Genomic DNA, 26,937 nt, shown 5'->3' with positions numbered 1-26,937 from the left:
ACCACTGCAGCTTCACCCAGAAGGATGTTTGGAATGATATCCAGGAGGTTGTTCGGCTATCCAGTCTAATTAATGTATTATGCTTTTATTATAGATTTGCCTTTATCAGTGAGATTTCCCCCCCTTTTCTGTATTTTTTTTTTTTTTATGTCTGGTTATGGCCCCTTTTTTCCTTGGATAAAGAAGATCATTTAACATTTCTTGTAAAGCCAGCTTAATGATTTGGAACTCCTTTAGTTTTTACTTGTCTGGGACACTCTCCTTCAATCTGAATGATAACCTTGCTGAATAAAATATTCTAGGTTGTAAATTCCTTTCAGCACTATCAACCACCACTCCCTTCTGATAAATCAGCTGATAGCCTTAAAGGGTTTCCCTTATATGTGACTTGTTTCATTCTTGCTGCCTTTAAGACGGTCTCTTTATCCTTAACATTTGCCATTTTAATCACAATATGCCTTGGTGTGGGTCTCTTTAGGTTCATCTTCTTTGGAAATTTCTGTGCTTCCTAGACCAGGATATTTGTTCCCTTTCCCAGATTATAAAAGTTTTCAAACATTATTTGTTCAACTATTCTTTCTACCCCTTTCTCTTTCTCTTCTCTTCCTGGAATCCCTATTATGTGAAATATTAGGGCATGTGATGTTATCCTAGAGATCTCTTATACTATCCTCATTTTTTTAAAATTCTCTTTTTATTTTCCTGTTCTGATTGGGTGATCCCCACTAATCTGTCTTCAAGGTCGCAAATTCTTCCATATTAACTAATCTGCTATTGATTCTTTTTAATCTATTCTCCATTTTAGATGTTGTTTTCTTTTGATTAGTTCTTTATTACATTTTTTGTCTCTTTGTATTCTTCTATGTACTCTCAAGTTTTTTGAACACTCTTATGACCATTTCTTTGAATTCTTTATTACTTATCTCCTTTGCATTGGGGTTTTTTTCTCTGGACTTCTTTCTTGTTTCTTCATTTGGGGCATATTCTTCCATCTCCCTATTGTTTGAGTTTCTCTGATGTGGCCAAAATAGCTGAGAAAGTGGTCCTGAAAAAGTGGTCTCTGTGTAGGCTCTGATTTGGACAGTTTGGGCAAGGTGGATAGTTGGAATGGGTGCTGGAGGTGCCTGATATGACCTCGGGTCTGAAGGAGTGGGTTCCAGGTGGGGCAACCTAGAGTGTTTTGCGTCTTTTCCCTTCTAATCTGGGTGGGGCTACCTGATGTAGAGGGGGCTGCTAGGTGTGCTCTTAGCATGCCCTGTTGCTTTAACTGTCTGTGTGATCAGGCAGTGTCTGGGCATGGCTACTTTTTTAGCTCAATGTTCCACCAGCTTTGTCTTCTCTGGGTGGGACAGGTCTGTTCTGTGTGCATGGCTGTACTTCACTAGTCCTGTCCCCTCTCTAGGGAGTACAGCTCCTCATGTACTCAGTCACGCCCCTCATTCAACATGGCCATCCTTGCCTGTGTGCCCTGTGGCTTTAATTGTCCACAGTCAGAGCATGGCCTGGGTCCACTACTGCATACCTGCTTCTCAGTGCCCTACTAGCTCTGCCCTTTCTCCCCAGGGGCAGCCTTGTGTGTGCACAGCAACACCCCACTTACTCCACAGAGGGCACCCCTCAGTGTGGGTACCACAAGGTTGTGCTAGCTCCACACTTTCTTTGGGCAGGAAAGCTCCGCATGGCACACAGCAGTGCCCACTACCTCAGCACTTGCTCTGGATGAGGAAGCCTGCAGCTGTGCACCACAGCATTGTGTTAGTGCTCCACTTTTTTCAGGTCGGGGAGCCCCTTGTGTGTGCATCTCAGTGTGTGCTATAGTGCCCCCTTATTTCTGCTTGTTCTGGTTCCAAGAGGGGTGGCTGGGGACATGCCACAGTGCTCTGCCAATCAGCCAACGAAGCTGGAGGGACTCCCACCCACTGTCCACATTCAGAAAAAATGTAAATAATGGTGCGCACCAGTCCCTCTTGTTCTGGGTTGTTCCCTCAGCTCCTGGAGAGCTTTCATGGTTTCCTGACCTTCTCTATGCAGTCCCTCTCTCTTGCTTGTTGTGCAGAAGCTGTTTGATTGGCTCATAGTTGTCTGTCAGGAAAAATTGCTCAAAATATAGGCATATGTTTAACATGGTCTTGTGAGAGGGTGAGCTCAGCACCACCTACACCACCATTTTGGACCCACCTCCTATGTTGTCGCTTTTTAGTTAGATGTAGTTCCACTTGTTTGTTTTTCCCTTTTGTTCCTTGTGTTTTCCTTGTCAGAAAACCACTAACAAGACAATGTTAAGAAGCTTTTTTCCTGTTTTCTTCCAGTAGTTTTCCAGGTTTGGGGGGATTAATTAATTAAGTCTTTAATCTATTTTGCGTTAATTTTTGCGAGTGGTTAAGATAGGGACCCAATTTTATTCTTCTGCATGTGAATATTCAGTTTTTACAAACCATTTATTGAAGAGACCATCTTTTATCCATTGAGTATTCTGGCTCCCTTTTCAAATATTAGTTGACCATATATGCGTGGGTTTACCTCTGGGCTCTCAGTGCGGTTCCGTTGGGTTACGTGTCTGTTTTAATGCCAGCATTATGCTTTTTGGCCACTATCGCTTTGTAAAACAGGGCATTTCAGACCACCCGAGGTGCCTGTGCAGTGGTGTGGAACAGCCATCTCTAAAACAAACAAACAGCCCTGATTTGCAGCGGTTGCCAGTTTCCATGCTGTAATTACTCCCACCTTGGCTGATCTCTAGCTTCCAATAACATGTCACTGAATGTGGAGTTGAGGAGAGACATGGGGTAGTACCCCATATATATCATCTCTACAATACACACCATACATGTAAATAACCCCAAAAGTACAGATCGTAGTAAAATGTGATAACATAATACAAAAGCAATGAATGTTGAGTATGTATTAACTTTGACTTTAATATGTTTATTTAACTGTAGCTTATATTAATGTTTAGAAATGGCTGTGTTTAACAACTGCCTCACAAAATTCCTGCAAACTTAGCATTCAGCTCCCACAGGCCTGTGCAGGCCGGCTCTGGCCCACCAACGGGCCTGCATCTTCAGTGTAAAGAACCATGATCCTTGGGTGGAACAAGTGCTCACTCTGCCTCTCCCTCTGTTTCTTCCAGATCAGCAAACAGCAGCTGCAGACCGTCAAAGACCGCTTTCAGGCTTTCCTCAACGGGGAAACCCAGATCGTGGCTGACGAGGCCTTCATGAACGCCGTGCAGAGTTACTATGAGGTAAGGCACCGTGAGGAAGGATGGCGGGGCTGCTCAGGCCTGCAGCCCAGGCTCAGTGGGAGCAGCCTTGGCCTTCCATGGGACCACTGCTCCTGAGGCAAAGCGGTGGGTGAGTGGTTACAGGGTTAAGGAATAATTGTATTTTATTTGGGGAGAACTGTAAAAGAAGCAACTGTTTACCAGCTGATTTTTATACCCAGCCCTGTGCTGAGTGCTGTACATGCAGTTTCTTGCTTAATCCTTATAGCAGTCTTCAGAGTTAGGTCCTGATATTATTTCCATTTTACTGATGAAGAGACTGAGGTTCAGAGAGGCCATGTCAATTACTCAAGGTCACACTCTTTAAATGCCACAGCTATAACTTGAAGTGAGTCAGGAGCCTGTTCCCTCCAGGTACAGCCTTTCTGAAGGATGTTGACATCTCCTAAGGACAGTGCATTCACTATCTTACTCTCCTCACTATTAAGATGGTGCTGTGAGTTCTTTTAGCAAGTTAGAACACCATCCAAAATGTACCACTATTCTCAGGAGAAAACCTAGAAGTGAGAGACTATATCTTGTGTATATATTACAAGTAATTTTTCACCTTTAAACTAAAGTAAGTGATTTATTTATTAGTAAAGAGAATTTGGAATTCCACTAGTACTTGTTTTTAGCATAAAATATTTATTTACTTGTAAATTTAAGAATGGCAGTTGTCAGTGGTTACAAGGGGACGAATGGAAGATGTTGGTCAAGGTTACAGACTTTCGGTTTTCAGATGAGTAAGTTCTGAGGAACTAGTGTACAGCATGATGGCTGAGGTAATGACACTATTATACACTTGACATTTGCTGAGAGAGTAGATCTTAAAGAAAAAGAAAATGTTAACTGAGGTGATGGGTAAGTATGTTAATTAGCTAGATCATGGTAATCATTTCACTATATATGTACATAAAATAATCACATTGTAACCTAAAAAAATCATGTGTACAATTTAAATATATATAATTTACTTTAAATTTTGTAATTATTCTTAATGTGAATAATTGGATATTGTGAATATTGGCTATCATTGGTACACCATTAATGGCAAGTGGACATGCCATGCCTTCCTATTGGCAATGTTTAACTGACATAAACATTTTCAAAAATATTATTTGGTCAATGAAAGACATTTTACTTTATATTAATCTATTTCATATGATCCAAATATTCTCTGTGTTTGGAATCCTGTGCCTGAAATGTCTTACCCATTGTCAAGACTAGCTTAAAAGCATTAGAAACTATCCACTAAGCATGGAAAAACTTATGGGATATTGTTATATGCAATTCAAAGTAATAACAATAAACGCTAAAATAAGTGTAAGGAAATCCAACAAACTGAATTTTTCACAATGGATTACTTTCTTTTTAAAATTATTAGGGAACAAATTATTTCAGATCAGAAACGTTGGTGCTCTTCCTTCCACTCCTACTAGAGCACGTGACTCCTCCTTTCACGGGGAGTGGAGCAAGACCACAATTAGACCCTGGGAAAACATTATTGATTAGCTTGCCAATTAGTTTTTCATAGGAAACAGCCTTTATGATATGATATTTGCTGGCCACAGACTCATTTTACATGTCATTTCCTCAGTGAAATTTCTATGCGAATCTGTTTTAGAAGTTGGGTTTATTTTTATACTTGTCAAATTTAAGTTTCACCTTTACATTTTATAAGCAGTGTCAATTATTGGCAATAAGGGCCAAACTTATTGCTTTACCTGATGTGATGGAATTTTTCGGTTGCATTTAATGGAAAGTGGAAATGAGATTTGGAATCACGATGAGGGTCTGGCAGTAAATAACTTGAATACATTTTACAAAATTTCTGTCTAGAAACTGCCAGGAAATGAAATGAATCCCTCCCCCCACCCCCGCCCTACACACACACACCCTTTCTTCAAGTTCTGAAAGCCAGTTCTGACTCACACACACACACACACACACACACCCTTTCTTCAAGTCCTGAAAGCCAGTTCTGATCAGACAGAACCTTATTGATAGTTCATGTTTAAAGTCATTCACCAGTTTATAAATTCGAGAATGCTCATCTTAATTAGAAAGCTCATTTGACTAATGACATAAATGAAAAGAAAGTGTCATTTCTATCCATTAATTAAATTTGAAAATTAGAAGTCATCAGCATGCTAACAAGCCTCTGTCAATTACCATTATATCTACAGTGACCCTATATTTTCTTCTGTACTGGCCAGTTTGTTTGAAATCACTTTTTTTTTTTAGTCTGATGAGAATCTAGGCTTGGAGAAATTACTGACTGTTTTATGTTGAGATTTGGGTGACAGGAATAAGGTGAGGTGTGAATTGTTCACCACAATGTAAAGTTTGAAAGCCTTTGGGTCACGTTTCCTGGGACCCCCTGCAGCACAGACCCCCAGGCAGGGGCCAGGGCCTGTCCGCTCCCCTTCTCCCTCCCCTTTCCCTTTAGGCTCTTGGTGACGGAAAAGCTAACGTCTCTTCCTCTGCCCTAATCTGAAATGCAATTACTTTTCTGTCAGTGTCTGTCTTGGTCATGAGTCTTTGGATTACAGATGACAGACACCAACTTCAAACGGCTTCAAATGAGCTTATCTGCTCCAGCCTCTTGAAGGCCCAGGAGGCCTGGCTTAGCTGTGGCTCCGTCCTGAGATGCAAAGGTGCAGCAGCACGAGCGTCCTCCTCCACACACTCGGCTTTGCTCTCATCCGTCAGCTTCCTGCTTAGGCAGGTTCGTTCCCTGCAGTCCCAGGAGCACAGAGAACCTCTTTACTGAGAGTCCCAGCAAGAGGCCAGGTGACTTGGATGGAGTGACATGGGTCAGGTGTTTTTTCTGAAGCTGATCACAGTAGAAGGGGGTGGAGCAGACCTGGACGCAGGCCTAGGACACACAGCACCTCTGAGCCCGATGCAGGCTCAGTCCCAGCAGAGCCATCTGTATTGAAAATGCAATGGTTTCCCAATGAGAAATGAGGGTGACTTTTACCAGGAGAGGGGGAATGAATGCTCGTCCAAAAAAACTTCACATATATTCTCTTTCTAAATGCTCTCTCAAACACACACACACTTTCTCACACACATATACTCTCACTCACATACACACACACTCACACACACTCACTCACAACGCATTCTCATATATACACTCTCACTCTTATACACACTCTCTGACACACATTCTCACATACACACACACACACACACTTTCTCACACACATATACTCTCACTCACATACACACACACTCACACACACTCACTCTCACACACATACACTCACACACACTCACACACATACACTCACTCTCACTCACACACATACACTCACACACACTCACATGCACACTCACACATACATGCACACATACTCACACGCACACTCTCACACACTCAATCACTCACACACCCTCTCACACACACTCTCACACACACTCACATACACAAATATACACTAGCATACACTCACTCTCACTCACACACATACACTCACGCACACTCACTCACATGCACACTCACACACACTCACATACACAAATATACACTGACGCATTCTCATATATACACTCTCACTCTTATACACACTCTCTGACACACATTCTCACATACACACACACACACTCACTCACACACATTCACACACACACTCACTCACACACACATACTCTCTCTCACACGTACCCCAGCCACCATATCGCCTCTCCAGTTTACCAAGGTAATTTCATTAAGAAAAAATCTTTACTCAAAAAGTCCTGAGATTATTGCACTAGGCAAAGTCAAAGTCAGCGTCAGGCGTTGGCCTGGTGGTGCTAAAGAATAATGGTTCATCACACACTAGAGGAGTAAAGGCAGTTTCCACATGTGCCCATAAGCCCAGCGTGGCCCCGGCTGGCCAGCACTAACCGGCAAGCTGGGAGGCCTGGGCGTGAGCGGGGCCAGGAGAGGAGGAGGCACAGTTCTCTGAGGCTCTCCAGAGCATGTCGGCCTACTTTATCCTTTCCTGGTGGCCCTGACTGCCAAAGCCGATCACACAGCACAGCAGGTTAATCCTTAATCTCTTCCATTAGGGCTTTGAGGGCTGGCACTCTGAGATCTGCCCAGCAGCCCCAGCCACAGCCACAGCCACAGCCCTAAGACACCAGAGAGCCACCCATTCCTCCAGGGCCCCCATGTCTTTTCTAACCCTCAGCTCCAGCTGCACTGACACCACCCACCTCCTTGGTTCCTTCACACGCTGGGCCTGGCCTCAGAGAAGAGAGGCGGTGGAAGAGCTTTACAAAGCCGTCTCATTCAGATCCCACCTGGAAGGAAACGTGGGGTGTGGTGGGAAGTGAGGGTGGAGATCGGTGGAGCACCACAGCTGACATCGGGCGGGCGTCAGCCATGCCACTGCCCTGGCTTCTGCTTGTTGTATCTTCTTTTTAGCCGATCTCCTCTAGCAAAGGCCTGGGTAGCGTTTGTCAAACTGCCTTTGAATGTGTATCACAGAATTCTCCAGTTGCTAGCAGCAGAAACGAACTGCGGTTAAATTAAGCCTTAATAATAATAACAACAAGAACAAGTGTTCGTTGTTTTTGCTGTTAAAAGAAATAACCAAGCATAAGAAAAAATGGAACCGGAGCAGACTGACCTTAGGAAGCCAGGCACAGAACATAACAGGTGCCCTGTCACTGGTATGAATCTACTCCGACCCCATTCCATCCGGTGGCACCCCACACTGAATCTGAACCCCACCATCTACCACAGATCATGGCCCCAGATGTGCATCTGAAGTTTGCACCAGGATCCCTTAATTTTTGGTGAGGGATCTCTTTAAGATCCAAAGGTGCATTTTATTTTAGAAATTAACATTCATCATGCCTCAACAAAGGTAAATTTTGTATTTTTTCCATGTAGAAAGACTTGTTTTAAGTAATTATGGAAGTAAAGCATGCCAATTATAAAACTAGACAGTGTAAGAAAAAACCTAAAAGAAAATGGCTAGAAAAATACTTGTAATTCCATCATCCTAAACAATTACTATTAAATTGGGGTATATATCTCTTCAGATATTTTTATATGTTTGTGCACATACCAATAGCTATTTAATTTCTGTATTAAGATATAAATTACTATGATATATTAATAATCCACTTGTTTATTAGCACAGTAGTTTTCAATCTCCTTTCTACCTCTGCAAAAATCACACATATGACACCCTCATCAGTAGAAGGTTTTATTACCTATGATGTTCTTGACCTAAGGTCATGCTCCTATCCTCCTAGCCCACCTCACCCCTACCATTGAAATCTCCAGGTTAACAACAGATCATGGACATCTTAGCTGCCAGTGGGAAAAATAGCTTATTTCATGGCTGCATGGTAATCTGTTAAAAAACAATAGGTAACTTTAGTTACATTCTTACAGCAGACACCATGCTCACCGGTTGACACTCATTGTCTGGTTGAATTCTTTCCCAAGTCCTACCAGGTCGGTAGCTATGATTCCCATTTGAGAGTTAAGGAAACTGAAGGCCCCAACGATTAGGCTACTTGCTTAGGAGCAAAGCTAGCAACTGGTAGAGTCAGGATTTGAACTCAAGTCCTCTAACTAGAACCTGCTCCTCTTGTTATGCAGCCGTTCCCTAGTAGTAAGCAGGTTGTTGTGTGTGTATAGACCTTGTTTACTTTAACATCTAGGTCTTTTTGCTCTTTATTTTGGATGATGTGCTTTTGTAGAGCAGGGAAGGGTCTGTCTTGGTTCCTCAGCCTGTCGGCAAGGAAGTGGGCGCTGGGCCAGCTTTGCCCCACATCAGGTACAGTCATTACAGTACCAGTGTGCTTGTCGGTTTCTAAAACAACCTTGATGTTGCTTGGCTCTGGCGAGGGAGGGAGGGACTGATGGATGAGGGCGAGTCACTGAATTGATTGCCCTTCACCATTCCATATTTATTTGTTCATCTTCTGTCTCCCATTATGACCTCTCTGGAAGCTGGCAGAGAGGAGGGAGGATTTATGGATGTGCCGCATAGAACTGTGCCTGGGGCTGAAGTCCCGTGGAACAGCCGAAAACAAAACAAAATGAAAACACCAGGTAGCACTCCCAGTACAAATGAGCATCTATGGTGGTTTAGAGACACAAGCACATCGGTGCTCAGCGGCTGTACTCAAGACAGGGCGAGGCTGGCCCGGGCTCACGTCCCTTCTGATGGACTGAGAAGCCAAGACAGAGGATGTGCCTGGGAAATTAGTTTTCTGCTGCCACCCCTCTGCCCCTGGCTGTCTCGCATTTCATCTTCGCTGTCTCCTCAATCTTCAGCCTCCTTCTTCACACTCTTGACCTTCCACTCATCTCCCCTCCTTCCCGGCCTGGCCATCATATCTCACCTCTGGACAGATGGAGCCCTCTACTTTCCAAAGTCCTTTCAGAAAGTTTTATCCTCATCCAAGAAGGCTGGCTGCATGAACCCTGTGTGACAGGGAAGGAGAATGGGGTTCATAGAGGTTAAGTGACACATATTTATTGAGTGGCCACAGGGATGAAGGAAGGGACTTTGCCAAGCCGATAATGTGTGCAGGATCCAGGCATCACCACCAATTATGGCTGCCAGCTGGGGCCATTTCCTTCCACTGTTAGCAGGTCCCCCAGATAGCTAGCTTCAGTCCATTGTTGCAGGGACCAATATATTGTGCTCACTGGTTTCACCTTTACCTTCCTGCCCCATCCAGATAGGCTCTCAATAGGGTCTCTGTTTCGAGAAGTCTGCTTTGTTCTTATTCATTCACTCATTCCCGTAGTACTGACTGTGTGCTAGACACTGTCTTAGACACTTGAAGAAAAAAAATAGGAAAAAGCAGTTACAACTCCTGCCTTCCTCACACTCTAACCAAGAGTCACAAAGACAGATGACAAATGGCAACTATGGAAGGGTTTGGGGGCCAGGAAGATGGTGCTGAGGGCTTATGACTGGCCCAGTTTTATGGGACCCTGGTATGAACTGATGAAGAGGAGAGTGTGACTTCCTTGTTCATTGTTTCCAAGTCACCTCTCATGCTCATTAGAGCTGAAACAAAGAATTAACCCCAGGCCCTTTGTGTCCAGGTGACCTCTATTGCCAGTCTCCTGGAGTTCTACAAAGCTTCCTGCCAGTTCCCTTGGCCCCTTTCAGGTCTGTTTTCCACATTAAAGACAGAAAATGTGAACTTGATTTTATGTCTTAGCTTAAAACCTCCAATGGCCTCTCAGTGCCCTTCAAATGAAGACCAACATACTGAATGGGGCCTCCCATGCTTGTGGCCACCTGACCCCTTCCTGCCCATCTTACATCGGTCATCCCTGCACCCCTCACAGCCAGAGCCACCCTGGATTCTTCTGTCCTCACACTTGGGGTCTTTACACATATTGTTCCCTGTCTCTGAAATACTATCTCACCCTCACTTCACTTAACACCTTTCACATGTCATTTCCAGGAAGCCTTTCCTAACCACACACTAGAACAGACTCCTGGGTTTAGGCCGGACCCCTGTACTTTCCCTGATAACACTTGTCCCAGCTTGTAACGCTCTTTGGGTGGGATGATTAAGATGATGCCATGGAGGCTTGCGGGCTGGGTCTGCATCTGTCTTGCTCACCATCGTATCCCTGGTACCTGGCACAGTGCTTCCCACCTTCTGAGTGCTCAAAGAAAGAAGACCAGGTTCATAAAGAAGAGTGTAGCTATCACAGCTGGAAGGACAAACCCCCAAATAATATAGTTCAACTCCCTCAGTGTACAGATTAGAAACGGGAGATTCAGAGAGGGGAGGTGACTCACCCAATGTCACACAGCAAGCTAGTGGCAGACCTGGCCTGGGACCGTGGTTTACAGCTCCTGCCTCCCCACAACATTTCTCTCTTTGCCTCAAAATTTGTAAGGTCTTTGAGATCTAGATCTAAAACCAAGACACTGTGTGTTAGCTGGAGAAACCATCTGTATTAACCATTACAGAGTTTCAGGTGAATTCTTCAGCTCTTTACGGGTTATAAGGCCTACAGACTCATCTGAATATTTTTTCTAAAGTTGATTTTTAAATGAACTCTAAGGTCTCAGCTGAGGACCAGTTCTGAGGTGCAGACAAGTGGTCCACGGCCTCTAGCCCATGAAGCAAGCCTGCAGCCCTCCTTTCTAAGTGAGAGCAGGGAGTCACACACAGTGAGCACAGGCCCCCTGGCTGACAGCTCGCCACCAAGGGAGCCCTGGTGATGAAGCAGCAGCGACGAAACGCGCTCCAAGCTATGCCAACGTGTGGCCAACAAGGGTGATTCCTGAACCCAGATGAGGAGCGAACGTTTGTTCTGCCTCTGACAAGGCACGTATGCTCCCCTAAAGGGTGACCAGGACACAGTTCACAGACGTCAGGATGTGTTCCCCCACTCCCCCGCTCACCCCATGTGGATAGGAAGCAGCCGTTTCTCCACCTTGTCTACACCCCAGAACCATGTGGCTGTGCTGGGCCCTGGAATGAGAGCAAACTGATCTTAATGAATGTCTTAGTCCCAAGACCCAGGCAGCACCAACAGAACAGCCAGGGTTCCCCACCAGGCAGGGGAGCCCCTTAGGGAAGGAAGGAACCACAAGGCCGTGCATTTATAGTCAACCAGTGTGAGTTACCAAAGCAAGTCCCTTCCCCTCCCTGGAGTCTCAGTTTTCTGTCTGCAAAATGGACTCAATGTAATACCTGCTTTCTATGTGCACTTGCTCTCAAAGTGCCCGGTTCCGTACTGGGGACACATGACATTGGGGGAACAAGAAGGACACAGTCCTTGCACACGAGGCGTTTACATTTTGGCAAGGGAGACGGACATTAAATACAGATTTGCTTAATACTTATTCCATTTCAACTGTGATCAGGGCCACTGAGAGGCTAAAATGAGATGTAAGCAGTGGTTAACATTTAAGTGCTATGTGGGGACATCGGGCCAATTGCTGTACATATTATTATAACAACAACCACAAACCATTAGGCATTAATATGAGCTATTTTTAAAAGTGCTTATCATATATTAACTCATTTAATCATCATTTTAAATATATTTTATTGATTTTTTACAGAGAGGAAGGGAGAGAGATAGAGAATCAGAAACATCGATGAGAGAGAAACATCAACCAGCTGCCTCCTGCACATCTCCTACTGGGGATGTGCCCGCAACCCATGTACATGCCCTTGACCGGAATCGAACTTGGGACCTTTCAGTCCACAGGCCGACACTCTATCCACTGAGCCAAACCGGTTTTGGCATCCTCATTTTAAAATACCTGTGATGTAGGAGAACTATTATCCCCAATTTAGAGATGAGAAAACTGAAGTACAAGAGATTAACTTGCTGAAAGAAACATAGCCACTAAATAGCAGAGAAAGAACCCAGGCATCCTGGACTCAGAGTCTATATGCCTTATGCTGCCTCCCAGAATGTCACTGTCTCACTGATCCTTGCTAAATACTGTTAAGTACTGTTGTTATTCTCATTTTCCACATTTGGACCCCAAGCCAAACATGTGACTTCTGAGTTTGCACAGCTGAGAGATGGTGGGGCTGTAACCACACGGGCCTCCTGTGACGCCTGTGAGCTGGTCTCCAGGACAGACTTTCTGATGTCTTTCCTGGCCCTGTTCTCGCTCAGGTGTTCCTGAAGAGCGACCGTGTGGCCCGCATGGTGCAGAGTGGGGGCTGCTCCGCCAACGACTCTCGGGAGGTCTTCAAGAAGCACATCGAGAAGAGGGTGCGCAGCCTCCCCGAGATCGATGGCCTCAGCAAGGAGACGGTGCTGAGCTCCTGGATGGCCAAGTTCGATGCCATCTACCGTGGGGAAGAGGACCCCAGGAAGCAGCAGGCCCGGATGACTGCCAGCGCAGCCTCTGAGCTGATTCTGAGCAAAGAGCAACTCTACGAGATGTTCCAGAACATTCTCGGGATCAAGAAGTTTGAACATCAGCTCCTGTACAACGCCTGCCAGGTAAGCTGCCTATCACCTGGGCGCAGAGTGGTGAGTAAGCAGGGCCACGTGATGATTTCCGTGTGCTCTAGACACCATTGCCTTCTTGGGCTATTTCTTGGTTAAAAAAAAACAACACAACAATTAAAAATTATATTTTACAACTGCATTGGCAAAAGTTGAATGTAATTCAGGCTATACCAGGATAGGATGGTTTTCTTCTGATTTTAAAAGGAATTAAAACATTTTGTGAGCCCCTAGAAGTCTCATGGGCCTTAGGTACTATGCTTAATGCATCTAAGGGTGAATCAGCCCTATGAGTAAGACCTAGCTCCCATGTGTCAGAAATTCAACAAGATCAAATTAATTGATTTTTAAGAAAGGATTGTTTTGCTTTTAAAACAGTCCTCTTGAGGAGCTTGTACTTCCTCAGCTAGGGAGACAATGGACCTCCCGCCTGGTCATCAAGAGTAATTATTTGCAATAGAAAGCTTCCAGAGGCCTGAGGATGCCAGGCCCCTGTGGTAGTTACATCAGTAATCTCTGCGTGGATCTGAAGGGGCTAGCTGAGGCTCTGCTTGGGCCCAGCTCAAAATGGGCTTCTGTTTTCTCTGGATCGGGGGTTGGGGGAGTGAGGTACTTACCCTAGATCTTATTTCCTGCAAACCTCTCCATTATATTCCTGCATTCATACAACCAATATTTATTGAGTGGCAGCTTTGCAATCTCTGCAGATTTTAGTGCTTGGCACTTGGGAGCGTTTGTTAAATGCACACGTCCAAGCCCCAGCCCTGGAAATGCTGCTTCTGCATTCTCAGAGCAGGGCCATGGAATCTGCATTCTAAACACAAGCCCCCCTCCCTGGTTATTTTGCTGCCCTCTCCTTCTGAGAACCATTAGAGAAACTGAGCCATGGCCTGGTTCACCTGCGCCAACGCTGCCCCTAAGGTAGGTTAAATGGGGACTAGCGTATTGGCTAAGATTTGTGCCTTGCGCAGAATCAGACAGACCTTGGTAAATCTTAATATGACCCCCTCACTAGCTTATGACTTCCGGGAGATAGTTAACCTCCCCACATATGAGCTTGGGATGGAATTATTATAAGGAATCAATGTGTATAAAGCCCAGAGCAGCACGGGGCACTTTATAAATGGTAGTGGTTACATTATATTGTAGTTCACCGGAAGAGACAAAAAGTCAATGCAGTATCAGAACAGTGCCACAGATGATTGACATAAGAGCTACACGATGTTGAGGCTTACTTTTTTTTTTTTTTGCCTCCATGGCTACCTCCTAGTTCAAGGCACCAACATCTCTTGCCTGGACAACCACAGTGTCTACCCAACTGGTAATACTGCCTCCTCCCTTGCCCATGGTAATGCACCCACCAAACACAGCTGGAGTGAGCTTCTGGATCATGCCAGCCCTGTCCCAAAACCTTCCAGTGGCATCCTATCACCCGTAGAAGGAACCCGAACACCTCTCTAAGGCTTGAGACAGTACATGAGCCAGGGCTGCTCACACCACTTTCCCCACATGCTTACTCACGGGTCTTCCCATTTCCCTAGCATTTCACATCATCTGGGCCTTTGCATTTGCTCTCCCCTCAGCTTACAATGCTCTTGCCAACACCTTTGCACACTGGCACAGCTTAAATGCCAACTCCTCCAAGAGGCCTTCAAAGGCCACCCATCTAAAGTTCTCCCTTGCCTCACACCTCACCGAATCACTCCATCCCATACACCGGTCCTATTTCCATCATCGCCTTTACTACTATTTTCCATTTCTTATTCATCCATTTTTGCCTGTTTATTATCTGTTTTCCTCTCTCTGCTCATTTTTTCACCAGACAGTTAGCCTCATTCACCTTTTCATTGTTTGCTAATATTTTCAGTACATGAAACAATTCTTGCACATAGTAAGTGATCAATAATTGCCTACTGAATTAGTAAATGGATGACAGCAGATTATTTTAACTGGTAAATAAGGTCTTGTTATCTGTCCGATGGCTCACCCAGAACTTTCTGGGTATGTTAGTAGTAGGAATCTATTTAGCATTTCATAATATAATATGTATATTACATTTAAAGATTTTCTGACATCCTGTTTTCTTTACGGAGATAATCAAGTGCTCCTAACCCTGACAGGCAAACAGCTATCCTAGGGATTAACTTTTCTTCTAATTGCAACAGTGTATTATGGGTGTTTTCTGTTCATGCTCAAATGTCAGCATCATTGGAATGGATCCATTGCCATGCCATTTCTTATCTCAGTATTTTTGAACTTGTTGAATAGGGCTATGTGGGTAGACCATAGTTTGTTGTGTTCTCCTAAAAATGAATTAATTTGACTCATATTTTCAAAATCTTTCCCATGAGTTAGAAAAAAATACAGTAAAAACTAATGGTCTCTATCCCAAGAATAATGATTGTCTTTAGCTAAAAGAGAATTGCGAGAAACGCACAGTACTTCTTGGGACAGGAATACTTAAGGCATTTAGTACTATATTCTAGTCTCACACCTAAGTCTGATTATTACTTCAGGGCTTCACATCACTAGAAATTAAGATAAAGGACATATGCAGGTAATTCACACAAAAATAAATGAATTCTAAATATCTGATTAATTGTATGTTCCATGTCTTTAATAATCTGAGTTATGTAAGTATATTGGCAAATAATACAAGTATTTTAAAAGAAAGATAACAGTGGTAGTGATAACGCATTGCAAATGTTTTAGAAATAGATATTCTCATCACTGACTACTGGAATAATTTATTATTTTAACCTTTTTGTAGAGTAATCTGTTAATTTTCAGCAAAGCACATTTGTAAAGGGCAAACCTGTTGACCTAGCAGTTCTACCTCTAGGAACTGGTTATAAGCAAATGCTCCGAGATGTGTACAAGAGTGTTGAGTTAACCACATAAAAGAATACTTTTCAGCCAGTAAAGTAGTTGTTGAAGAAGGAAGCTTACCACATGGGGAACATTCGCTGGCTCTTTTAAAATGGAAAACCAGACTATGACATAGAGTATGAAGGCTTGATTTTACTTTTATGGCTAAAGAATTGGATGGTGAAAAACAAAATCCTAACTGCTTGTTTTTAGGGGTAGCATTGTGGTTGGTTTCTATTATTTTCATTTGTGCTTTTCTGTGTTTCTGAATTTTCTGCCTTAACCATATAAGTATTTTGTAAATGGAACCAAATAGCAAAGATCTCAGCCAAGATGCTATCAAGACAATGGGATAAGAAGAAAACAATCTTCTGCATTGTTTTCTAGACTTCAGCCATTAATATACCGCTTCATACTTGTTGTCATTTCCAAGTCCTACCTGTATGATTACTTATTTAATTTTTCTAATTAAACCGACTCCTAAGTCACTTTTTAAGCCTATCTTTCTCTTCAAAAGTAATGAATGTAAGTAAAATCACAGCTTTGAAGTATTAGTTTAAAAAGCAGCCAATATGCATTAAAGCGACATCTAACCAGTGAAACAGAAGCTCCTCATTAGCCTGCCCTCATGTATCACCCACACACCAGTGAGGTGGGAGGCATGGCTGGGGCGACCAGTGCCCTCACATGCTGAGGTTGCTGAGCCCCTGACGCTATCCTTGAAAGTAGCCCAGACTGACCAGAACAGCATTCATGTAAGTCTGCATTTCTCACAACCTGCAATCAGCTTTCATAAATTATAGATTTGGGGCCCAGGCTAGGTAGCTCAGTTGGTTTGAGCATCGTCCCAATACACCAAGGTTGCAGGATCGATCCCCAGTCAGGGCATATAGAGGAAGCAACCAATGAATTCATAAATAAGTGTAACAACAAATCAGTCGCTCTCTCTCACTCTTTCTCTCTCTTAAGTCAATAATTAATTTAGACAATAAATTATAGATTCATTTCCTCGCTTTCTCATATATCACACTGAACTCAGCAGAACTCTCTTAACACAGGGGAGCAAAGCTATAGAAGAGAAAATCACATGGCTTTCATTCTCACTCTGTTTAAATTGATTTTTTTGTTTCGTTTTGTTTTGTATTTTCTGGACCTTCCTCTGAGACAAAGCAATTTCTAGGTGCTTCCAAAACCAGAAATGTACACATTTTCTTCTCACGCACGTTGCATTCCAGGAGAAGCTGTCATCTGACTTCTGCTGCTTCTGAAGGTTCCCCTGATCTCTGTAATGTTCTTCCAGGAATTGCAGTTTGCATCTCAAATGAGAAATGATGTTTATCACAGAGAAATTATCTCAGTTATATTCTACTTGTCTATTGTACTCGAACCATGTCTATCAGAACTTGTTAAAAAGTGAGGAGGCTTAACAGAGTCTTCATATTTGCATATGGGAGTTTTTACAGTCTATCTGGCTTATTTGAGAATGCTTGGTCCTATCTCATAGAAGCATTTACCTATACTCAACATAATAATCAATGTAAAATAACTGGAAACTCTAATTATGAAATCAGTGTTGTTTTTATTTTCCTAGACTCTGGGAGGAAGCAGTTAATTATGTCCCTACTGGGGCATTTGAGCTAAATTCTAAACCTAACACAAAAAGAATAGGCTAGCCTCTTTGAGAATGGCTAGCACACCTGGGAAATGAGACTAAGATCTTCTTGCCATCTTCATAAAAGGCAAAGTTGATGATGATGGTGATGATGATGATGATGATGATGATGGTATGTTTTTAAAGTTTTAAAATTGCCATGCACGATGGTGATGATGATGATGATGATGATGATGGTATGTTTTTAAAGTTTTAAAAATGCCATGCATCATCCCTCCCATTCCTTTTAGTGGCCTGAAAATGAGTTGATTTGATGTCCAGTTGTACCAAGTATTTGCTACTTCTGACCCCTCTGCTTAAATGGACAAGTTATTCTTTTTAAAAAAATATATTTTTATTGATTTCAGAGAGGAAGGGAGAGGGAGAGAGATAGAAACATCAATGATGAGAGAGAATCATTGATTGGTTGCCTCCTGCACACCCCACACTGGGAATCAAGTCTACAACCCGGGCAGATGTCCTGACCAGGAATCGAACCATGACCTCCTGGTTCATAAGTCAGGGCTCAACCACTGAGCCACACCGGCTGGGCTCCGTTTGTTTCTTTTTTTCCTTGAAGCGCATTTATCTTGATCTGTGATCAGATCACGGTTCGATTCCCAGGCAGGTCACATGCCTGCTGGGCTGGATGAGTTATTCTTAATTGCTTCATTCTCAACCATGTACACATGTTCTCTTGAAAAACATTGCTGAGCTGTGTTTTATAAGAAGGCAGGTCTACATCTCCATATGTTTTTAAATGTACATAAACTCTTCTTAGGGGAGCAACCCAGCTCATTTCCAAGGGGGTATGTTTCTTCTTGTTTGGCATTTCTGATTGTCCTGTTATTGATCTCACCTGTGGCGCCTGGAAACATCAGCTGTATGACGCTGACCTTCTGCTCAGCCAGCACTTGTGCCTATGGGGCAGCAGGGATAACACGCTAATAGGAGATGGCAGCATTCTCTTCACGGAATCTCTAGAGATTTTTCACATAATCTGAGAGACTTCACTAGAGACACATGAGTTACAATTTTCCCCTCTACAAACACCTTTGCATTTTCAAAATTGAATTCCCCATCATTATTGATCTACTAATTTTCTTAACGTTTTATTTCCTTTCCCCCACACCATCATCAGTGTGGTTATCTTATTACAGTGCCATCTTCCTTTGACTTGATAAGCACTTGGCAGATTTTCAGAGCGTTTATTAGACTCTGAAGAGAAACCTCAAATTAGCAGGCGTACAACTGTGACCCAGATTACTGGGTTGTATCCATGCCTCATTGTAGAGTCTGTAATCCAAAAATGTCCAGGAGATCTATCTGTTGGCTGAGATTTTGCTTCTTGGACTGGCCTCTATTTCTTAATCACTTTCCTTAGCCCTCTAAAACCAATACAGTTCTTTGCATGTAATGGTTTTTTTAATTAATATATCACTGAAAAATGGGTTAAAATCTCAGGGGGCTGGCAATGAGAGTCTAGTATTAACACTTTAATTTAACAAACCTTTCATTAGTCATAAATTCACCCACTCATTGAATATATATTTTAAGCACCTACTATACAGTAGGCACCAAATGTCAAATGCTGGAGATGAAGCCTAAACCTCCCTACTCATCATAGAATGCCCCATGACCTAGCTCCTGACCATCTTTCTCTTTGCTAACCACAAGACACCTCCCAATGACCTGACAGCTTTTGTCCAGCTTAGATATTGTATTTGTATTTGTTGTATTGCTGTGTAACTAATGATCACAAACTCAGTGGCTTAAGAGAATACCCATTTGTTATCTGGCAGTTTTTTTAGGTCAGAAGTCCAGGCAGAACTTAGTTAGGCTCTCCACTCGGGGACACAGAAAGCTAAAGCTAGAAGGATGGTTCTGTAGGCTGTGTTCTCATCTGTAGGCTCAACCAGGAAGGACCCACTTCAAGCTCCCTTACAGCTCATGTCCTTACAGCTGTAGAATTTTTCAAAGCCAGCAAGAAACAGAGAGAGGGAGCGAGGGAGGGAGGGTGAGAGAGAGAGAGAGAGAGAGAGAGAGTCTCCAATGCTTCAAATATCTAATTTCTAGATCCTCTTTTAAAAGAATCACCTGATTAAGTCAGGCCCACTCAGAATAATTACCCTTTTCTATTAAAGTCATCTGATTCAAGACTTGAATTACATCTGAAAAATCTCTTCACTCTTCTCATATACTGTTGATCAGAAGCAAGACACAAGCTCTACTCAGAAAGGGGGAGAGGCTATAATAGGGTGTGACTCACTGGACGTTGTCCTAGGGTTTCTGCCACAAGTGTTCTTTCCCCATTTCGATGTTCTTTATATGGCTGGCTTCTTCAAGCATCAATTTAAAATGTGTCCTTTTTAGAGAAGCACACTTTCATCACTTTGCCTAAAATAGGCTTCTCCTTGTTTTGTGACAGTGACTTGTTTATTACCATCATAGAACTTCACATATGAAATTACCTTGCATATTATATTACTTATTCATTCTCTTATTTCCTATTGCCCGTGCCCGTCCCCCCCCCCCCCCCCCACACACACACACATCCATGACTATCTCTTTAAGAGAAAGCCTATGTCTGTTGCATTCACAACTATATGGCCAACACTCAGCACAATGTTTGGCACAAAAGAGATGTTCAACTAAATCAGTAATGCAGAGGCCAAGGCATTATGGCCTCCTGGGGCCATACCCACATTATATTCCACAAAGATGTGTGTTGTTTGGCCATTTATTTCTGGTAAGATAAAGTGCAGCAATGGAACAGGCATGTCCATCTGAGACCTGGATCCAGCTGCCAATACTCCTATAGTATAGTGTGGATTTCACCTGAGGTTCACGGTATGTCTTCAGCCATGAGCTTTCCCTCTGGTCACACTCCACTTGTTTCTCCCAAAACAGGGTTGAAGAAAATTAAATCTTGCTTTCCAAAGTCACGCACAGCCTCTAACAGTCATTAGATATTTGATGGATTGCTGGTTTTCAATGGCTTTGCTTGCCAAGTGTACTTTAATTTTAGTATTCTTGGGATGTGGAAAGAGGCCAAAGGCATATACCCCATGAACATGTTCGCTTCTGTTCTGAGAGACAAAATTGGAGGGCATTAAAGATGTGGAGGGGACAGGGCCAGATAGAGTATTTAATTTCCCAGAGCAACAATTCTCTGAAGGCCCCATCATGATTTTTTTATGATGGGTCATCAGGAATTTCTTCTCTATAAGTTCTTCCTGGGACACGTGGCCAGATATTTCCATCTGGCTGCACCTGCTGTTGCTGAAAAACTAACTGCAATGGGAAATTGAAATTGAATGGTGGTGGGTATTCTTGCATCTGAGGAACACGGAAGTGGGTATTTTTAGGCAGCCTTCAAAACTGCTATAGACATTTTAGCAATCTTCCTTTTGTTGCCAAAGTGGAGCCATCGATGTGCTCTTTTATTCCAAGTCTGTTCATAAGCAGTGAACCACAAAATTGTAATCAGAGGTGTTAAAGAGGTGTGCTTTCAGAAAAAGACATACAGAAATGGTATTTTCTATGCTTGCCATCTCTCACTTAATGATGGAAGCTATTATAAACCATCTAACACAGCTTTGCAAATAGAGATGTTTTCTAAGCTTTGTGACTTGTGCCACCCAGACCTCCCATTGCTAATGATTTGAATTTACCTTCTCCCAACATGTAGCCTTCTGCTTCTCCAGTGACTCAGACCTAAAGTTTGCAGAGACTTGGGAATTGGGGTATAGTAGACTGCTTACATGCTGTTGTTAAATGTTTTGGTTTGAACCCTTTCTGAGAATAAACATACACTCTCTGAGTTCTGTGTCCTGCCTGGCTAGCGAGTGGTCCTCATGGACCATTCGGGGAGGCTCTGTGACCTGTGTTTTGACCTCCAGTTTGAACAGTAATGCCGCCCACCAAGTGGGAGCACTTACTATGTGCCAGGCACTAAGTATAATCCTTTACATATATTATCATATTTAAGCCTTATAATACATTTGTAAGCTAGATATTTTACCCATATTTTAGCAAGGAAAAAATAAAGACAGAGAAAAGTGGAAAAGGTCAGGCAGCTGTCAGCAGCAAAATCAGGATTTGGCGCAAGGTTGCGTGACTCTAAAATAAAATCTTCAGCTCCATTGCTGAAAACTGTAGTGTTTTTCATCGATATAGGAAGTTCTGGAGAGTAAGTAGAAATTTTACTCATCCTGCTTACACGAATATGTGTGTGTTACTAAATTCTGAAAGCCTGGTGCTGTTTTTTCTAAAATCTATTGGGGTAAAAGGAAGATCAATGGAAGACTCAATTCTGTGTATTAACTAATTATGATTTTAGTGGGTGTGTCTTCACTCAATGGAGACCAATTAGGTTTGTGCTTGTTTCATTCCTGTAGGTTTTATCTTATTAATGCTAGTGTTTTCTGGTTTAATTTTTGAAAACAGACATAAAGCCCCACCGTGTTTGGAGGATGGTTAAGATCAGGTGTGTTTGTCTTTCTTGTCTTGTCCTTGCACATGTGGGATCCCGCCAACTCTGACTTTAAAAAGTAGCTACGTGGTTGTTAACAGCATGAGTCCCTTCCTGGCAGGCCCGGGGACCCAGAATAAAAGCAAAGTTGCTCTCCGGAGGCATACCCACAAAAGCACACGTGAAAATTCAAATTACAAAGGTTTTAAATTAAGAATTAAGCCAGGGTGATCAATAGTTTAGGCTTTGTGGATCCTACAGTCTTTGTAGCGAAAGCAGCTCTAGACAATATACAAGGACTGGGCATGTCTGAGATCCAGTAAAACTTTATTTCCCAAACGGGTTGCTGGTAGAGATCTGATGCAAGGGCGGCAGTGTGTCGACCCCTGGATTAAATAAATATCACATTATAACAAAGAACTTTTTATTTTCCATAAACTTACCGTTTGGATATAAGATATGTTACCTTTTCAATCCAAAAGGTTTTAACATAAAACTTAGCTCATCATTGTGTAAAGAGTGGGAAATGACGATTGTCTACAATGTTGGAACTGAAGACAATCGTTATATAACACAGGAGCCAAGTATGTTCTGTCAGATTCTTCATACACCAGACTCATTGCAGGCTCTGCTCCTTCGCACTGTAAACCTTGGACAAGCCACTTAGCACCCCTAAGTGTCAGTGTGCTTGTCTGTAAAATGGGAAAAATAACAGGTTGTGTTTTACTGAATTTATTGTGAGACTATGATAAGTTAACAAATGAATCACTTAGCACCAAGCTTGGGCATATGCACATTAAAAAAAAAAATAGAATAATCATCCTTTATATTACTGCTACTTGAGCCAAGACTTGGCCCATGATTGAGCATTTATCAAGTGTTGGTCTTTGTAGAATTTCACAGCTAAAACCTTCAGCGTAGTTATAATTTAACTCTAATATTGTACAGAAATTGAACACTGAACACCAGTCATAGAAAATAGGACCCTAAAGTTGCAGACATTTGCATTTGCATTCTGCCTCTACTACTTACTCTGTGTTCATGTGCCAGTTAGCTAACCTCTCTGAGCCTCATGTTTTGCATATACAAAATCAGATAATAATAGCTCCCACCTAAAATCAAATTCCTATGTCTTGGGAAAATTCCACTCTGTTGAATAATGATGTTTAGGATTGGGCTGGTTCTGGAATCACTTCTTGAAATCAAACCATCAAATTGTGCTAGGGAAAAATCTTGCCTTCAAGAAGTATACAATGTAGTTGGAAGGGACAAAATTAATATGCAAGCAAAATCCATCCACAATACAAAGCCAATTTATAACATTGTAGACAGCTGTAATGTATAAGGGTAGCATAATATAGTAGTAGAGATAATGTTTGTAGAAATATCTAGGTATGAATCTAGGCTCAGTTATTTATAATCTATTTAACCTTTAGTGGGTTCATTAACTTTTCTATAAAACATAGATTAATAGCTACTGAGTAGAAAGAAGAGTCACATGATAGAGATTCAGTAAACGTAGCCTGAGTTGGTCATGGTAGTTAGTTGCAATGGTGATGGTAGTAGTGGGGATGGTGATATAGTGATGTAAGCTTCAACATTTGGAGGGCTTTAGAAATCTCAGATAACAATGGCATTTGATTGGTCAGTAGTCTCTAAATAGAGGAAATACTAGTTGAGCTGGGTTTAAATGATGAGTTTGCAGTTTAAGCTAAACGAAGAGAGATTATTTGAGATGCCTGCTATCCTCTTTGCCCAGTGACGGAACAGAGAAGATAAAAGATGATATTATAAAGATTATTTTGATTAAATAATTGGTCCAGATTCTTCACTCACCTGCATTAGAATTAAACAGGTCTAGTACTGTTGTGGCTAGATGCTCTTCATAGAAGACATATTGAACTGTGATTGAGTGGTTGTTGTTTTTTTTGCCACTGATTTTTTTGGGAAGTGTTCATCATGATTTGAAAAATTTATTCACATTGATACATGCTGCTCATTTATTTTCTGGATGATATTACATTATGGGTATGTTGTCACTTATTTACTTATTAAGGAAATTCCAGTTTTTCACTATTACAAAGAAATGCTACTGTAAATATTTCTATACATGTCTCCTTGTGCTCATGTATAAGAATCTTTCCAGGGAACGTACCTAGAAGCATAGTTACTGGTCATGAGGTAATTCCATCTTCAAGGTATTAGATATCAGCAAATAATTCCTCAATTAGTTGTGCATTGCTTTGAACAGCATATAAATAATTATTTTATTTTTTACAGAGAGTCGGTTCAAAATGTAAAACTTTATTTTAATGCAGGAAATGGACTTCTCCTCCATTACTGTGGGAAGGATAAGACTCAGCAATTCCATCCCTTGGTACATATCCAAGAGAAATTAGCATATTTGTCCACTGAAAAATATGCACAAGAATTGAAAACAACTCAAATGCCCATCAACAGTGGAACAGATAAATACAAGGTAATACTCAAGCAAATAAATAAAGAACACTGGTGCCTTTAACAAAAAGGATGAATCTTACATACATATATTGACAGAATAAATCCCAACCCAACAAGTACATATTCCATTACTTTGTTTATGTTGAATTCAAGATCAGGAAAATCTAATCTGTGGCAACATAAATCAGAATAGTGATTGTGCCTGGCTGGCATGGCTTAGCGGTTGAGCGTCAACCTATGAACCAAGAATTCACGGTTCAATTCCTGGTCAGGGCACATGCCTAGGCTGTGGGCTCAATCCCCAATGTGGGGCGTGCAGGAGGCAGTCCATCAATGATTTTTTTCTCATCATTGATGTTTCTCTCTCTCCCTCTCCCTTCCTCTCTGAAATCAATAAAAACTTATTTTAAAAAGAGACTAGTGATGCCTCAGCAGAGCAGGGGCACTGGGTTAGTACTGATTTGAAGGTACTCAAATTCCAAAATGTTCAATATCTGTAATGTCTAAAATGGTAGCCACTAGCCTCATTAAATACACTTTAAAATTTCGTTCCTCAATCACACCAGCCACAGTTTAAGTGCTCAATAGCCATGTACGACTCGTGGCTGTCAAGATGGACATGCAGACAGAATATTTCCATCCTTACACAGTTCTTTGGGGCTGTTCTTTATCTTGAGCTGGGTGGTGTCTGCTTGGTACACATATGTCAAAATTAATCAAGGTGTATGCTTGAGATGTGTATGTTTACAGTGCCAGTGCCTCATGAATAAAATGTACTTCAAAATAAATATGCTATGCCTCATAAACTAAGGGGAAAGGGCACAGAAAAGAAATAGGAAAGAGAAGAAAAGGGGGGAAATCTTATAAATAAGAGCTATTCAAATTTGAATTTTAAATGTAATATGTAATGTCAACTCAGAAGGAAAAAAGCACAAAACTCTGTACAAAAATAGCAAATTAGCATGACTTTAAAAGGAGATTATTTATCATTGCCTTTAAATCAGCTCCTTCTAGTTTTCAGGTTTAGAAAATTATCGAAACTGAAATAAAAACCTGAGCTCTCAAGCAGGTTTCCTCAAATTGGGAAGCATCCCTGGATACTCTGGCTCACTGTCATTGTTACATTTCTACGTAACTAATCTATGCTGCTAATTAGATTCCTCCATGAAGCTTGATTTCAATCCTTTTCTGTTCAGCACCAGCATCTTTGTCTGTGTAGTGATGTGTGACCCCAACCATGGGCAGATGTATGCAGAGTAAGGAGTTAGATTAGAGTGGTCTGATTTCTGTTTTATGAAAGTTAATTGGAAGTGTAATGTTAATCTTTGTCACAGAGCCCTGATTAACCTGTTGCCTATCTTGCATTTGCAATAGAGGATTCTTTTTAACATGGATTTGGTTTAAGATTATCAAGAAGCGTAAGAAAGAAGCAGTCTGAGAATTGTAGATCGAAATAGAGGGTCATACACTGGAGATAAACACATGTCCTCTATCATGTCTGGACAGAGAAGAGTGAATTGGAAGAGCTGTGTGACCTTAGGCAACTTCTTACCTTCCTTGAGCCTCAGTGTCCTTACTTCCTGCCTTTGCTGACTTCCAGGAGGAGTTGTTGTCTCTCTGTCTGTTCCCACCATGAGTCAGGGCAGCCACTAGGACAGCACAGAGCATAGTTGTCCTACAACCCATTACCAGGCTCATCGTCTCCCTCTGCAAGACTGTGAGCATCTGAGGACTGTGAAGTGCATCTTGTTTCCTTAGCACCTAGGCCACTGCCTGGCTGCAGCATATCTCAAAAAGATTTACTGAATAAGTGAAACAGTGAGTGAATGAATGAATGCTGTAATATCTATTGCTATGTAACATATAACTCCAAATTTATACACATCTATTATCTCACTAGGGGCTCAGTGCATGAATTCGTGCACCTTGAAAGGAACTGTGGGCCACGAGGCTATGGTGGGCATAGGGGTGGGTCTTGGCCCATCCTCTGTGCCCCTGCTCAGCCCCTCCCACCATGGCCCCCAGTCCCCTGTCTGCCAGCAGCCCTGCTCCCACTGCCACTGCTCCCACATGCTAATGGTGCTGGCCCCGCTCACACCTGCTGATGGTGCAGAGTGATTGAGGCCAGCGCCATCAGTGGGTCCGAGTGGTGGCTACCAACCCCGATCACCCCTCAGGGGCAGGGGGAGGGGGAGAAGCCCTGAAGGGCAATCTGGGCCAGCAGCCTCTGCTCACACCTGCTGATAGTG

The 26,937-nt window shown here is 42.4% G+C and overlaps 1 protein-coding gene across 1 annotated transcript in view; it reads left to right on the top strand.

Annotated features, from left to right (window-relative positions):
* Positions 1-3,134: 3,134 nt before the first annotated feature.
* CADPS (Ca2+ dependent secretion activator) overlaps positions 3,135-26,937 on the top strand; it is a 346,095-nt gene continuing 322,292 nt past the window's right edge. The window contains exons 1-2 of the mRNA XM_006779138.2: positions 3,135-3,244; positions 12,897-13,229. Coding sequence (XP_006779201.1) covers positions 3,218-3,244; positions 12,897-13,229 — 360 coding nt within the window. The 5' untranslated portion in view covers positions 3,135-3,217. The remainder of the gene's footprint in view (positions 3,245-12,896; positions 13,230-26,937) is intronic.

Source organism: Myotis davidii, unplaced genomic scaffold, assembly GCF_000327345.1.
Source record: "Myotis davidii unplaced genomic scaffold, ASM32734v1 scaffold189, whole genome shotgun sequence".
Classification (NCBI taxonomy): domain Eukaryota; kingdom Metazoa; phylum Chordata; class Mammalia; order Chiroptera; family Vespertilionidae; genus Myotis; species Myotis davidii.
Note: the sequence above shows the minus strand (reverse complement) of the source record. Positions and strands in the feature narration are given on the sequence as shown.